The sequence below is a fragment of the Saccopteryx leptura genome, chromosome X (genome assembly GCF_036850995.1).
Source record: "Saccopteryx leptura isolate mSacLep1 chromosome X, mSacLep1_pri_phased_curated, whole genome shotgun sequence".
NCBI lineage: Eukaryota > Metazoa > Chordata > Mammalia > Chiroptera > Emballonuridae > Saccopteryx > Saccopteryx leptura.
In genome coordinates, this window is record NC_089516.1 from 67,994,595 (window position 1) to 68,010,474 (window position 15,880).

A 15,880-nucleotide genomic window follows, 5' to 3' on the forward strand; every position below is an offset into this window, starting at 1 on the left:
CAGCTGGGACGTCAGTGGGAATGTGACGTGCCCGGGCAGGATAGGAGGCCAGCCAGGCAGGCAGGCAGGCCGGATTTCCGAGTGATTGATGCCAGCTGCTCTCAGGGCCCCACCTAGGATGGTCCCAAGTGAGACTAGGTCTCTCCTGGCTTCTTCAGCCCACCTTCATGCCCCTGCCTACAGGGTCCCAGGCCATCCACATCCCTGGGGCCGCGGGGAGGCCTCCTAGAAGCATAAACGGACCAGTGCAATGAGGCACAAGAGTCCTGACCTTCCAGCTTCACAAAGCCTGTTCCTTTAGGAAACTGAGGCCTGGTTAGCACCTGCCCAGCTTGGTTTTATTGGTGACCTGGACCCAGCCTGTGGAGGAAGCCAGGCAGCTCCACCCTCACCTGGGAAGCATCCTCTATCCTTGACTCACCTGGCGATTGGGCTCAGCTGGGACAGGAAGGAGAGCAGAGGGTGGGGCTGGTCTGAGGCCCAACCACAGGAGGCTCACACCTCCTGCCTCCAGCTAGCGAAGCATGGTCCCTCCCTGAGCCACACAGACAGGAAGGGAGTTGGGGGGAGGGCTCTTATTCTTCAAGATGCCCAAAGAAGCACCCTTGCTCAATCTCACCCAACACGAGGCAGGGAGCAGGGGAGTGGGCCAGAGGAGAGAGTCACCCTCCAGGACCCCTGTTGGCTCAGGGTGGAGCACAAGGCCTGGCCTTGAACTCCCACGCTCCCATTCATTCACTCGATGTGTGTTTGGGGGCCAGGTTCTGTCCCTCGTAGAGTCTCGGTTTCCTCATCTAAGATGTGAGGCAAATAATTCCACCACTTCTGCCCTAACAGGGTTTGAGAAAGTTCAGTGAGATAATGTGGGTAAGAGTATTTTTTAAAAAGCAGCAGGCCCTGTCCAGGTGAAGGGCACTGAGCACTGCTGTGAGGCCTGCACAGCACAGGCACTGAGCTCACGCTGGGCCCAGCTGCGGCCCCTGGGCCAGGGCGAGCGGAACCAGCCAGACGCCCACCTTCTGGGCTGTGGAAAGGCTGCCCCATGCTGTCCTTTGCCCTCTGCGACAGATTCTACTTCACCCGCCCACAGCTACTCCCCAGGGGCCCCTGGGAACTCCACCCCCACCCACCAGGAGAATGGGGGCAGCTGGTTTCCTGAACTGGGCTGGGGACCACCCAAGGAAACTCGGTTAAAGAAGTATGGGACGGGCTCACCCAACCCGAGTCAGGCTCCAGCTCAGTTAGAATCATCAATCTGGCCTGAAGCAGCCCTGGTTGGAGACCCCCGGCCCAACCCAGGCCCCTCTCCAGGCAGGCAGGCAGGCAGGCAGGCAGGCAGCAGAGGCCTCATCTGATCCAGGAACTTCCTTTGGTTAATGAGAAACCAAACAAACAGCCTCTGCCCCAGCTGGCTCCCGGAGCACCCCAGCCGGGCCCAGCCCTGCCCCGGCCAGCCTCCCAGCCCTCCCCCCTGCGGTCCCAGTCCTGGGCCTTCTCCACCTTCGGTCTCCATGTGCTTCTACTTCCCTCACAGCCTTGGCTGGTGCTCAGGGGCTTCCTGCTCTGGGTCACAAACTCACTCTTCCCTTCCTTCCTTCTTTCCTCTAACGCCTTCTTACACATTTTTAGCTGCAGGGACCTCACTTGTGCTCCCTCTCCTGACTTCTGTCTGAGCCATCCCCACAGGGAGTCCCCGCACAGGCCCTGTGGCCTGCTCCAGACTGGAGCGGGAAGGCCCAGGCCCTGCCAGTCGGGGCCCCTGCCTCGACATGAGGCCGAACCCTGTTCGGGGCCTTCTCCACTCTCTCCACCCCCCAGCCTGAGGAGGGAGACTGGATGGGTGTTCAGGGCTGCTCTAGCTCAGGGCTTCAGCCGCCAGCCAGATCCCCGAGGTGGGCCACACTAAGGGCTCTGGTGTGGCCCAGCTTTGGAGACCGGGGACGGAGGATCCTTCTGGTTAAGCCAGAAACTGGGCAGCCTGAAGCAGCCCCAGGACCCAGTGGGCTGCAGCTGAGAGCCAGCTCTCAGGAAGTTATTTCTATCCACCTCCAGGCATCCTGAGGCAGGGCAGGGCTGGGCCTGCCAGCAGGTCCCAGATCTAGCCCCAGCCAGGTGGTGGCAGTACCTGTGGACACACCCAGTTCCCCATGGGAACAACCCCTCCCCCATCCACCTCTCTAGCTGAGTCTAGTGGCAGACTGGGCAGATGCCCATGGCCTATGCCATAGAGGCAGCAGGACGGAGAGGGGGAGGGGTCAAAGGCTACAGGAGAACATAAAACACCTTGCGCCACTAGGACAGCCGCCCCTTCCCGCACCTGCCCAGATCACCACGTATTGGGCACAGGCAATCTCTCTCTCACTCACTCGTATGCTTACACTTCATTCCCCAACATCACGACACCATTTTACACCCATTTCTTCATGTAGTTAATTTTTTTTTAGTTCTCATTTTTTCTAAGAAAAAAGCAACAAGAAAATAATTCAGAGTTTATACAAAACATCTTTACATTATTTTTTTCCAAAAAAGACTAGTATTTACACAAATGGCAACAGAAACAAAAACAAAAAACCCTTCCGACTGCCACCTGGAAGGGGCTGGCTGTTCCGCTCCCTCTCCCACCTGGCGTGGGGCAGGCGGCGGGCCAGGAGGCGGTGCAGAGGTGGGTGGTGTAAGGCCCATCTCCTGCCTTGGCCGCTCTGGGGGCACCTGCCAGGCGCACTCAAGTGGCAGTCTGTTAGCAGCCGTGCTGACAAGGAGACGGGGTCAAAGTGCACGGCGTGCTGGCCCAACCCTGGGCAGCCTCTTCCTCTTGCCAGGCCCCAGCCCAAGATTGGGAGGACAGTGAGGGCTGGGTTGGGGGCATGCACCCACCTGCGCTCGAGCCCAGAAAAGGAGCAAGCCACCTGGCCTTATACCCGCGTAGGTCTCTGCCCTGGGCCTCTGTCTCCCATCAGGCCAAAGGGGGCCGAAGTTGAGGAGAGAGCAGGGCGGGGGGAGGGGGGAGAAGGGAGAACTCCCAGCTCTGCAGGGCAAATAGCCACCTGGGCACCTCACCTCCCTCCACCCCCCATGAGGTCATCTGCCTGCAGCAGCTCTCCTGTTCCCCAGGCAACAGCCAATTAAGACGTTAATTACCGTGAGAGTAAGGGAGGCAGGAGATGCCCAAGAATCCCACAAGGAAGGGATTTTTTTTTTTCTTTTCTTTCCTTTTTTTTTTTTTTTTTTTTTTTTTTTGGTGGAAGGGTGGCAGCCACTACCCCATTGCCAAGATCAGCTTTGTAGCAGAAGGGTCAGGAGGGGAGACACCTTGCCCAGTGGCACTGTCGTCTTCCCTCATGGGCAAGAACAGCCCTGGCCTGCCACCCCCCCACACAAATAACAAGAAGTTTATAAAAGAAATGCCATCTTATGCTTCCTGGCTGGCCACATCCTGCCCCTGGCCCCCTGTACTGGGCTGAGCCTTGCTCAGAAAGCCTGGGGAGGGGCTGCCTTTTCTATTTTTTCTTCCAAAAACAGATGAAAATGAGTTGACAGCTAAAAAATGAACACAAAAACATTAAAAACAGTGATGATAGCGGACAAGCAGTCCTGGGAAGGGGGAAAGGGGGCGAGGGGGACAGGGCCAAGGGGGCGTCTCCCTGCCTGCTGTCCATCAGCGTCCAACCCTGCCCTCCAAGAAGGGGCACCCCCGCAGAGCCCTGAGGCCTGGCCAGAGGGGGAAGGCACAAGAGCGTGGGGGCTGGGGCACAAGCACCGCCTCCGAAGCCCAGGGGCAGGGCAAAAGGGGGATTATAAAAGCCAAGAAACTACAAAACTAAATACAAAGGTGGGCACAGCTGGCAAGGGGAAGGGCGTGGGGAGAGAAGAGAGGTGCGGTCCCCGGCCGACTGTCCCTCGGGGCCCGAGGCCGCGCCGGGCCCTCAGACCTTGTAGTAGATGTTCGCTGGGCTCTGCGGGGGCATCTCCTGGACGATGTAGACGGGGTGCCCGTAGTCCCCACTCACCTTCTCGTAGTGGGGGCAGTAGTTGTTCTCTGTAGTCCGTAAGGGGATGATGATGTCGCTGGGCTCGGTGCCCGCTGTGCCACTGCCCCCCTTGGGACTGGCCAGGGTGCTGAGCGAGAGGGCGGGCGCCCGCTGCTGTGTGTGCTTGCGGTGTCGCTTGCGCAGCTTTAGTAACAGAACCGTCAGGAAGATGATGATGAGCAGGAAGATGACGCAGCCAGCGCCAACGGCCGCAAACAATGCTACCTTGGAGTTGAAGAAGCTGTCGGGGTCCCCCCTGCTGCCTCCGCTCCCCCCTGAGCCACTCTTCTCTTCCTGGTTCACAGTCTCTGAGGAAGGGGGACCGAAGGTAGGGGTGGTCAAGGACACGCGGCAGATTTTCGGCTGGGTCCCACCCTGCCTTTCTTCAGAGACAGGCCCTGACAGGGCAGAGACCCCTCCACTCACCATGCTTGCCGTCAGAGTCACCCAAGGAGCCCCGGCCGCCAGGGGCCTGCGTAGCCATCTTGATAGTGTTGTCTGCTTCCTTGCTGGGCCGGCTAGTAGTCAGCTGCTCAGGCGTCACAGCATTGGGGTCTAGGGGTGGAGAGAGGACAGGTGAGGGGAAGCGACCCCACCAGACTGGGGGCCTCAATCATCTGGGGTGGGCCAAGTATGGCGTATAGACCAGACCTCAGCTACCCAAATTATACTGCCCCTTCCCCTCCTCTCAACACCCACTGGGGACATTTATTGCAGAGGCCTCGCTGGGGGCCCTCACGCTGGGCACTCACCTTGTCCGACCTTCATGATGATCTTCATGGTGCGTGTGCGGCACACACCACCCTCCCGGTTCTCCAGTCCCTCCAGGCTCCCATTGGATGTAGCTGTGCAGCAAAAGGCCAGCACCATGAGGGGGAGAGACAGGCCTGTCCTCATGACCCAGAAACCCGAGTGTTGCCCCAGTGCCCGTTGTTGGGACAGACCTGGGAGGCAAGGAGTGGCAGGCAGCCCCCACCTACCCGAGACCCTTTCGACTTCTCCCCTCCCACAGAAACAGCGTGGCCAGCCCTGCCCAGTCCGGCCAGGAACCAGCCTCTCCCCAGGGGCTGCTGTACATGACTGGGCCCTGGCCCTTCTTTCTCAGTGCACCTAAGGTGTGTGTTCTCAATGGACAATGTTGCTCAGAGGCAAAGCAATCAGAACTGGCATCCTGAGGGAGGCTTCTTCACAGACTGGAAGGACTCCGGATTAGGGGTCCAGAGAACTGGGTTGGGGTCCCAATCCTCTCCCTAACTCTGTGTGCAATCTAGGCACGAAGGCCCTTCCTCTGCTGGGGTGGCACTTTCCCATGAAGAGAAAGGCCGAACAGCTGGCTGATCCCAAAGGGCTCTGCCAACTCTGCCATTCCCAAGATTAGATCCTAGGTGGGCAAAGCAAAGGAGAGAAAGCACTACAAATGGGAGTCCTCTCCCACTCAACTCCTCCAGCCAAGACAAGCTGGCAGAGGGCCCTTGGTTAACACTGGTGCCAGAATCCCAAGGCCAGGCAGGGAGGAGAGCCTGCCAGTCTCCAAAGTGGACCAGATCAGGCAGGGCCTTGACCGTGTGCAGTCTCACTGCACTCCTCAGGGGCCACCACGCTACAGGACAGGAGAGACCCACACGATGGGCAGGACTCACAGGTAATGTAGTAATCATGGTGCTTCTTGAACTCCAGGCCCATGTAGTTGGGACTGAACTCCTGGAACTTGATGGTGAAGCGGATTTCCTGCTCTGGCCGATTGCAGGTGACGAGCACGTTGGGGTCAAGCACAGTGCTGCAGGCGGCGGCCTGCTCGGGCCGAACCAGGTACAACTTATAGTACTCGTAGGGCCGCCCTGCTTCTGCTCGAGGACAGATGATGTCCAGCTTGTCTCCAATCTTTGGGTAGATCACCAGGCCCTTCCCACTCAGGAACCTGCCGAGAAGGGAAGAGAGGGGTCAGCCTCAGGGTTGGGGTTTGCAGGCCACCTCCTGAGCCAGGAAAGCAGACCGTGAGGGCCTGGCTGGGCCTCCTGAGTGGAGATGGCAAGAACAGGAATTCTGTCTTTCCTCCTTCCTTGAGCAAGGAAAGGGGTGGGGAGAGAGAACCACACTAGCAGCAGGGTGTGGAAGGGGTGGCCCATGGGCAAGGCTGCCAGGCTTTGACTGCTCGACAGGGTGGGGCACTACCTAGCTGGGGGAGCCCTTTGTCCTAATGTGGCATTTCCGCAGGGGGTTGACGTGTCTGATGGGCTGGGTACCAAGGTATCAGCCCTGGGCTCCCTGGAGGTGGCAGCCCGATCCTCCTCCCACCACCATCACACTCACATTCCTTCGCAGCCACTGTTGCCACCAGCTCTGTACACGTGTGCAAATGCGCGTGTGCATGCACAGAACACAGACACACACACACAAGCCCACACATGCCTTAGCCGCCACCCCCACAGCTCCCAGCCAATGGCTAGGGAGGCTCAGGCTGCCTGGAATCCTTACCTTCTCCCCCAGCCTTGTTAATCTTGGACATGATGGGGAGACAGGAATGCACATCTCCTGGAGCCCAGGGGTAATGGGCACAGTCTCTAGGCAGGTGCAGCTGCACACAGATCTCCCGAGTCCCCACTGCCCACCAGTGTCCTACCTCGACATATCTGACCCCCAATGATCAAGAGCCTGAACCTCAAAGCTTGAGCAGTGTCACTCCTAAGAACAGAGGGAGGAGAAGGGACCAAAGCAGAGACAATAGATCATATAACAGAGGGCCCCGGGAGCCTCCCTCATCTATGTGCTAATTCCCCCGCCTCCACACTGCCTGTGCTCCGGATCCTGAGAGGAGATGGACAAATGCCATCTGAGGCAGGTTTGTCTTCTACACCAGAAGGCCTGGCACTGGGGAATCGCAGGTGGAGGACAGCTGCCCGGGTCCATCTATTCACATCGCTCTCTCCCAGCCTCCACACATAGTGAAAAACTGGTGCTCCCTTGGCCACATCGGAGCCTGGGCAGGCTGGAACTGGGAGCTAGGCAGTACTATGTTGGGGAAGGACAGACTTCGGACTTCGGAATCAGGCAGACAGGGCCCTGACTAGTGCTCTAACCTTGGATGTGCTGCCTGTCCTCCCTGAGCTTGTTTCCTCCCTCGTGACCTGGGGGTGGGAAGAGCCCTCCTCCCTTGGGGTGTAGAGGACAGACACAGCGGCATGTGCAGAGCACCTAGCACACAGTAGGCATTCACCACGTTTGACTTCAAGAGGCAGGCAGCCAGCTACCGACACCAAGTACATAGGAGCCCGGTCTTGTTTCTTGGGTTGGGGGTGGGGATAAGAATAAGAGATGTGGCCCCATCCTCAAGGCCTCTACTGTCTGGTGTCGGTCAGAAAAGTAAATGACCCACGCTCCAGCAGTACACAGTGCCAGGCTATCTGTAGGTCATGTCTGAGGAGGGTAGTTCAAACAGCAAGGGCTGCAGGCCATGAGTGGAAGCACAGCTCATGTGAGGGCATGCTCAGAAATGGCTCAGCTAGGGCCAAACTGAAAGGCTTCGAGGCTCACAACCCACCCTGTGGGCTTCATCTCACTAGGGACAGGCTTTCTTTTATTTCCTTTTTCTTTTTTTAAGATTTTATTTATTCATTTTAGAGAAGAGGGGGGGAGAAGGGGGGAGGAGCAGGAAGCATCAACTCCTATATGTGCCTTGACCAGGCAAGCCCAGGGTTTCAAACCAGCGACCTCAGCATTTCCAAGTCGACGCTTTATCCACTGCGCCACCACAGGTCAGGCTTGGGGACAGACTTTCTAGGAGGAAGGACAATGAAGGGCTGAAGGCAGTACTTCAAGAGAATGAAGCTGCCAGTGGAACAGCATGGTTCCGCTTCCTAAGGGAATGTTCCACAGTGGGGACTGCATGGTTTGAGGGCCAACTGGGAGCTCAGTGTCCTCACCCAAGGGACAGAAATGACAGCCAAGGAGGTGAGTAGATGAAGACCAAGTAGATGAAGAAAAAGGCCTGACCTGTGGTGGCGCAGTGGATAAAGCGTCGACCTGGAAATGCTGAGGTCACCGGTTCGAAACCCTGGGCTTGCCTGGTCAAGGCACATATGGGAGTTGATGCTTCCAGCTCCTCCCCCCTTCTCTCTCTCTGTCTCTCTCTCCTCTCTCTCCCTCTCTGTCTTTCTTTCTCCCCCTCTCTCTCCTCTCTCTGTCTCTCTCTCTCCCCCTCTCTGTCCTCTCTAAAAATGAATAAATAAAAATTAATAAATTAATTAATAAATTTAAAAAAAAAGAATGTGAAGAAAGGCAGGCCTCTCTTCATATCGAGTGAGGCTCCACCAAGCTAGGGTCTGTCATCTATCTTGCTGTGCAGGACAGTAAAAGCCACAGTGAAGTCTCTCACTTGGTACCTAACCTTACTGCACCCCTGAGGGCCAGAAAGGAAGCTGGCAGGGGATGGGGGCACACATAAACATTTAAGAGGGAACGCCCTCACCCCATGTACCATAAAAAGCTAAGAAGTTTCACCAAAGCCTCTATAATTCATTCTCAAGGTATTTTCCACTCTCCAATGCTCCCACTGGTTCCATCCAGACAACAGGATTAGACAACTTCTAACACTTCAGAGCCAGAAGGAAGCTTCGAGACCCACTGAGTCCAGGCTCCGCATGTGAAGGTATGAGTGACCAGATGAACTTTTCCATTGAAGGAAGGTACTCAGAGCCCACTTGAGGAGACTAAACTCACCCAGGACATTAACCTTTAGGGCATCTAAGAAAACCTCGTACAGCTGCACCTCAACAAGACCCTATCTGGAGGTGGCAGCAGGTATGTTGAGGACATGAAAGCGGGTACACCCCAGCTCAGCTTTCTAACCACCTGACCCTGGCTTACTCACCTGGATGTCCTGACTTCCCTGAGCACAGTCTCGCAACACCAACCAGGATCTGGAGCCCTGGAATTGGAACACGGGGCTTCCAGCTCCTCAGGGTTTTACTTGAAACCCAAAGACAGAGGGAACCGACATCTACATAGAGGGTGGAGTCAAGGGAAGAAGAGAGGACTATTGCCCCCAACATCCCTCAGAGTCTCTTCAACCTCAGTGAACAGGGTTCATTAATATTCATCAGTTCATCTGCATAGCAGCTGGCAGAGGGAAACTCACCTTGACCTAAAGTGCAGAAAGGACAGGAGCCTGAGGACACCTACCTACCCTGACTCTGATCCCCCATGACAGTGTATTATCAGCACCTTCCCCACCACTGGGAAAATTGCTTCTTGGCCTCTGGGAAGCCCAAGAAAGTGGCAAGGGGTCATCAGGGGTGGGTATGGAGCCAGCGAGAGAGTGAGGCCACAAAGCCAAGTACACTAGTCATATTGTACAGGGAGACTCCGCAGGTTGCCTTTCAAACTCACCAGGTTAGGAGTAGAGGCAGGAGAGGAGGAGGAAGAGAATGGCCCCAAGTTAAACTCTTTATCCTCCACTTTTCAAAAACTACCACTGCCCCCATAATCAAGTCAAGCCTTCCTGCCTGGGGCCACCCCCAGACAAAGCCCTTTTCTGGAAACTAAGGGGATTGACATGGCCCAGCGGGAAGTCTGAAGCAGGTCGTCATGGTAACTCCTGAGGCCTTCCCTTCTCAGCATCCGATAGCCCTCAGACCCCAGGGCTCCACCCAAGGGGGTAAAAGGACTTGGGGGAGGCAGCCTGAGTAGTCCAGCTCCGGCCTTGGGATGTGCCTTTCCCCCTGCACCCTAGTCCAAGGCTCTCCCACAGCCTTCCTACTGAGCTTAGAAGTACGCCATGATGGCTAAGAGTCCTGCAAGAGACACCTGAACCTCCAAGGCACTGGACTGGTCAGAGGCTAACTGCCCCTGCTTCTTTTGTCCAGCGGAGCCCCTCTCCACCCGTACACATACAGTCTCTAGTGGGCAGAGCTTGTAGTGTGGGAGTCGTGCCCAGAAGGTTGCCCACGTTTGACCAGATCTATACTTCCTTTCTCCTCATCCTTACCTCGGGCTCTTGGAACTTGTGGTCAGAGAGTGGCCGAAGGGAGAGGCTAGTCCCAGGCCATGTTAGTCCAAGGTCAGTAGAAGACTCTAGCCACAGCCTTGATTGGGTGACCCCAGCACCACCATGCCTGCACCCCCAAGGGCGGTAAGACCAGTGAAGGACAGACCCCAAGCCAGAGCTCAAGTCTGCTCTCATCCCAGAAAGGGTGGAGAGCCCCCAAATTAAAGGCTCCTTTTTCCCTCCCCTAGCTCCACCCAGCCCCTGAGGCAGCAGGAGCAGGCCTGGCGTGTCCCAGCAGTGCCCGCCCAGGCATGGGTGGGCAGGAACAGCAGCTGGGTCTTGGCACACACAGAGCACTGTCGGAGGCAGGGAAGCCAGGAGACTCCCAGAGGAAGTCACCTCCCCACCCACACTGGACTATGCCCTCCTGCATGCCCCACCTGGCCAATGCTCAGGTCCACAGGGGGCTTAACCCTCCCTCTATCATTGTCTGCTTTCTGTGGGGTCCTTAAGAGGAAGATTCCTGGCTCAGAAAGGAAGCAAAGGTGCTGTTCAGAACTCAGGAGAGAGAACGCCAGGTAGTGAGTTGACTGCCTCCCAGTTCAGGCCACCTGAGCAGGCTGCCCTCAGAGGTAGGCCCAGCAAAGTCAAACGAGGAGGTCAGAGCACTGCTCATCCCACGCGGGCAGGGCCTGAGTCACCAGGACAGATGCACGCAGTCCTGCAAAGTGAGAGGGGAGCCCAGGGGCAGGGAGCCAGCGCCTCTCCCCAAACTCCATCTTGAATCCCCATCTCTCCTAGAGCCCACGGCCACAGAATGGTGTGGACAGAATGGCACATGGCACAGTGCTACCCCCAGGGGCTAACTGACTGTAGACAAGTCTTTTCTGGGCGTATGCCTCCTTGTCTGGGAAATGGGGGGGGGGGCATTCCAACTTTCCAGGGCTGTTGAGAGCATCCAGTGAGCTCACACATGAGGGCTCCTGTGAGTAGCAAAGTGCTGCCTAACTGTTAGCACACCAAGCACTGTGTGTGCTGTTTAGAAGTAAGAAGCTTACAGTCCTGGCTGTTAGCACCCCTGCCCAAAACGACTATCATACCCACACACCCAGGAGGGGCTGCTGTGGGTCACAGGGCAATGAACCCGTGCTGGTGAGCATCCCGCACCTCAGCTCCCCTAATAATCACACGGCGGACCCTCCCCCAAACCTGGTGTTACCATGGCAACTAGCAGCCTCTTGGCTGGCCCACCCTTTCTGTAGTCCCAACCCCAGAAAGGCTGGATGCACAGTAGTATCCAGGGCCTGCCCATCATCGTCCCCTGAGCTGGGGAGGCAGTGGAGAGCCTGAGGGGAGAAAGGGAACCCTTGATTCAGCCCCACCCCAGACTCACATGGCCCTCCTGACCCTGGCCTGGCTGCATGGGGTGTGGGCGAGGAGGGAGAGGAACAGGGAACTCAAGGAGCTGCTGGGTTCCCAGCACTCTCAGGTCCCCACCTGTGGCCAATCAGCCACAGAGTAGAGGAGGTCAGGTCCCTAGCCGCCCCAGGAAAGGGGCCCCATTAGCTGGCCTCCCCAGAACTGTGAGCTGGAACAGCTGTGAGGGGGCTGGGGACAACACTTTGGCTTGTAGCAGGCAAGCCTGGGTTGGGGTCTGCAGCTGCCCCCACCCATACTAGATGGAGTCAAGGGTCCTGGACGCCATGCTGAACCCCCACCCCCACGCGCTTGTAGGGAAGCTGTAATGTGATCTCACGCACATTCCCACTCCCTGGAGGTGGGGGAACCTGAGTGCGGGGCGAGAAGGGTTCAGAACAGAACGGGACTGAGAGAGTGAACTGCAGCAGCTGGACTTGGCTGAAGACTCAAATAGGAGGTTTGCCGGCTGCCCCAAGCTCTCAGGGGAGGAGGCTGGGGGAGGGGCTGCCCTGGGACCTTCCATCACAGCCCCCCACCCAGGCGCAGGCACATACTCTGGTTCCTCCCAGCCTCTGGTGGGACCAAACCGACCTCCCCACGCTGCACTCATCGGACAAAGCTAAGGAGAGGAGCCAAGGAGGCAGGAGCCCTCTCGCCACCCAGGGTCCAGCACACTGAAAGCCCCGGTGCCAATCTGGGAAAGAGGCTGGGCATCCTAAGCTGGCCCTTCAAGCCTCACTCCGCCGGTCAGGGCAGGGGTGCTCCCCGGAACCTAGAAACGTACCCCTAGCCCCACCACTTCTTTATTTTGATTTTTTTTTCCCAAGGAGGAAGCAATTAAGCAGGGTTTATAAGCACTGGGAGATTGGGGGGGGGGGGGGGGTGCCAGCTCCTGACAGGGCTGAGGAGACAGACCAAAAGCCAGGAGGAAGCGGGGAGGGAAGAGAGAAAATGAGCCTGTGAGGGAGAGCACAGGCATGTGCGAGAAACAAAAGGACTTGAGAAAAAGAGGCAGAGAGTGACTAAGAGTGAGAGGGAGTGTGAGAGAAGGGGAAAGCTGGTGAGCCTGGCTAGAGAGGGGAGGTGAGCATGGATCAGAGGGTGGAGAGGGCCAGCCGACACGGACCCGAGAGGCAGCACTCAGGCCGAGGCAAAGAGGGAGACGCACAGAGTGAGACTGTTTATTTGAGAGGCCGTGGCAGCCTGAGGGTTGGGTGCAGTGGCGAAAGCAGCCCCCAGAGCTGCAGCCGAGCAGAAGGCAGCGCATCCATCCTGTCTTCTTGCCCCCCCCCCATGGCGGCTGCATTCCAGACCCCTGAGAGTAGATGGAAGTGGGGAGGGGGTGGGGCAGGGACACCAGGACCAGTCCCAGGATCTGCTCAATCATAGGAAGGAATTCGTGCGTGTCCCACTGAGTCCTCAGGCACCCCCTCACCCTCCAGGATGCCTGCATTCAGCCTGAAGTGGACGCAGGGGTGTCAGATCCCCAAAACCTGTAAACCAGTCCAGACACTAAAGGCTCAAAACACAAAAAGCGGGAAGCCCAGAGAGATCTTGTCTCTCCCACCCAACCCCAACTCTGCAGGAGGGCTCCCTTCCAGCTGTGGAGCCGCTTGCTAGCTCTGGTTAGAGACCCGAGAGAGCAATTAGGTCACTCCCATGAGCCCCTATGATGGGCTACCCCAGGCGGCTTTCAGCTCTCCTGGCTCAAGAGGGAGCGCTTCCAGCCTCCACCGTTACAGAGGAGAACTAGACACTTCACAACCTCCCCCCATCCGGGCTCAGCAACCCAGGGCCCCCAGACCATTTTTGAGTCCTTACTGTTAGCAAAGTGCTGCGCCCAATTTGGCTTCGAGTAAGGGAGGAATTCTTGCTAATCCCTTTCCTGTACCAAGGCAGAGCCCTCTAGCCTGACCCCGATTCAGCTACCCCACCAACCAGTAAATAGGACCCTACTTACACCCAAGGAGAAGAGAACTAAAGAAGCTATCTTCCCCCAAGCTAGGACTGAGAGGTGCGCTGTCCCTGGGACCCATGAGACTGAGGCCGGCAGGAGCCCGGGAAGTTAGCGGGGAGCCCAGGAGAGTGGACAGGAAAAGATTCCAGATACAGGAATTGAGAGCACAAGACAGGGCAGGCCAAGGCCCCCCAGTTCCCCACTAAGCGTACATTGTCTGTACATTGCAGCGACCTCAAGAAAACAGGAAGGAAAAGCAATGTGGACCCCCGAGTCTCAACCTGAGTCCTGGATGCCAAAAGAGAAAAAGGTCCAGAGATCCAACCACACAGCCCTGAAGACTCCCCACTAACAGCCCAGAAACCCGTGAGCCACGGCCCTGAAAGGTGTGTGTTGCTGGGGGGGGGGGGTGTAAAGGGGAAGGAGGAGGAAAGAAAGAAAGGATCTCCTCTACATAGCTGCCTCCCAAACCCTTGGGGAAAGCTAAGCACAGCTTCCCAGTCTGAGGGACACAGGGTGGGGGCCCACGGACCGCCTAGGCAGGAATCCTTCAAATCCTTCCCTCCCCACCCTCCTCCCTCCCAGGCTGAGCCGCCACTCTCCTCCCGGGCGCCCTCGAATCTCTGCCACCGGCTCCATTGGACCCCCGACGGGCGCTGGATCGAACCACCCACCCACAAACCCTTTCCCACTCCGCCCCTCTCCACCCGCCGCCTTTGTGAGTCTGGAAGCGACGCCCGCCCTTCCAAGGCCCGGCAGGGAGAAAAGGGGGGCTAGAAGAGACGGCAAAGCGAAAGGCAAGGAAGGCAAACGGGGAAGAAAGAAATGAGAATGGGAGAAGCCCGAATGGGTATACGGGCGCTGCCACCCGCCCCAAGGTCGGGGTCCCGCGCCCCGGTCCCTTCACAGCTTAACAAACGAGGAACCTATGTTCCGGCCTCATCCCCCGCCCAGGTCAAGCCCGACCCCGGAGAGGCTCTGGGCGAAAACCGCCACGTTCCCAGGGGCCCTAGAAGGGGCTACCTCCTCTGCCTCCCCGCCTCCACCCTCTCTCCCCACCACGCAGCTCTCTAGCACGCTCCCGAGCGCCGGGACTCCCAGCTCCGCCTGACGCAACCATCTCGACTTGATCTGCGACGTGCGGAGCAGAGGGCCCACAAGCCGCGGGGTCACAACCCAGCCAAGCGCCCCCGCCCCGCCCGCCCGCAGGAAAACACACTCGAAAAAGCCAGAGACAAAATGGGGCGCCGCTCCTCTTCCGAACCTCCCCACTCGCACTCGGGAGCGCGCGGCCTCACCCCGAAGGAGCGCCTCCCACCCCCAGGGACCAGAGTCGATAAGTTACTCACTTGGGGTTGAGGGAGCTCCAGGACACGGGCTCCAGGTTCTTGGCCAGCGGCGTGGCAAGCCGGCAGAGCGCCAACACGACCATCGCCACAAGCCACTTGCCGAGCCAACGCTGCCCAGGCCGGGCCATCTTCCTGGGGGCAGCCTGCAGTTCGGGGTCCCCTGGCGCCTCCTCAGCAAAGCTCGCCTCTTCTTCCCGTGCTGCGCTGCGCTCTGAGCCGCTCAGGCTCCCATCCTCCGCGGCCGCCGGCCTTGAAGTACTCCCCGCCCGCCGGCTTTGGTGTCGCTCTTCTCCTCCCGGCCGGCCAGGAGGACTCACTGGGCAGCCGCCCCCACCCCGGGCATGGGCTTCGGCCTCCGAGGGCGCGCTCGCCTGACCTCTCCGCCGCACCGGGCGCGATGGGGGCTCTGCGCCCCCGGGGGCTCCCGCCCGATTCCGCTCTGCTCCCCGAGACTGTTGGGGACTGCGCACCCTTTCCCCGACGGGATCTCCCCGCTGGTGACGCGGTGGCCGCCCCGACGCCTCGACCGTCCCGGGATCGGCGCCCCTCGGAAGAAGTGAGAGTCTCCCTACAACCCGAGCGCGGTCCGGGGGCTCCCGCCTGGGTCGCCCTGACACGGGTTCCGTTCCTCCAGGCCACACTGGGACTCCGGGCTCCGCGCCCCCCCGACAGCTTCTACTTCAGCGCGGGCCCCGCTCAGTGCACTCAGGAGAGCGGGGAGATGCGGCTGACCGAGCCAGTCCCATCAGCTTGAGTCTCTGAAGCCTCGGCAGGGTGGCCTGGCAGCCCGGTCGCAGAGTCCTAGATTCCCCGATTGAGCCCGAGGGTCTGCGGCCAGTGCGAGCCTCACACACCTCCCACTGCTGACCAGCGCGCATAGACTCCCTCAGCCGCTGCTGAGCTGTCTACTCCCTTGCTCAGGCGAACGCAAGGCCAACCCTACAGCTCTTAGCCAATAGAAAGCTCCGTTACGGGGTCCTTGCCCCATACCACGCCCCCAGAACAGGAAGGGGGCAGGGCTTCTGGGAGCTCTTAAGGACGCGGCGCTCTCGATGGCACCAATCTGAGTGTGCGGCTGGTGCGGTTAGGGATGGGTCCCGCCTAGTCCTGTTCCCAGAGCGCTCACCCCGTGGGAAGTTGGCGC

At 58.6% G+C, this 15,880-nt stretch overlaps 1 protein-coding gene across 1 annotated transcript; it reads right to left on the reverse strand.

Annotated features, from left to right (window-relative positions):
- Positions 1-2,477: 2,477 nt before the first annotated feature.
- On the reverse strand, positions 2,478-15,639 carry EFNB1 (ephrin B1). The gene is made up of 5 exons (XM_066356689.1): positions 14,737-15,639; positions 5,669-5,946; positions 4,781-4,873; positions 4,455-4,583; positions 2,478-4,336 (listed from the first exon to the last, which is right to left on the reverse strand). The coding sequence occupies exons 1-5, from the start codon at positions 14,862-14,864 to the stop codon at positions 3,924-3,926; spliced, it is 1,041 nt and encodes a 346-aa protein (XP_066212786.1). The 5' UTR covers positions 14,865-15,639; the 3' UTR covers positions 2,478-3,923.
- Positions 15,640-15,880: the final 241 nt, after the last annotated feature.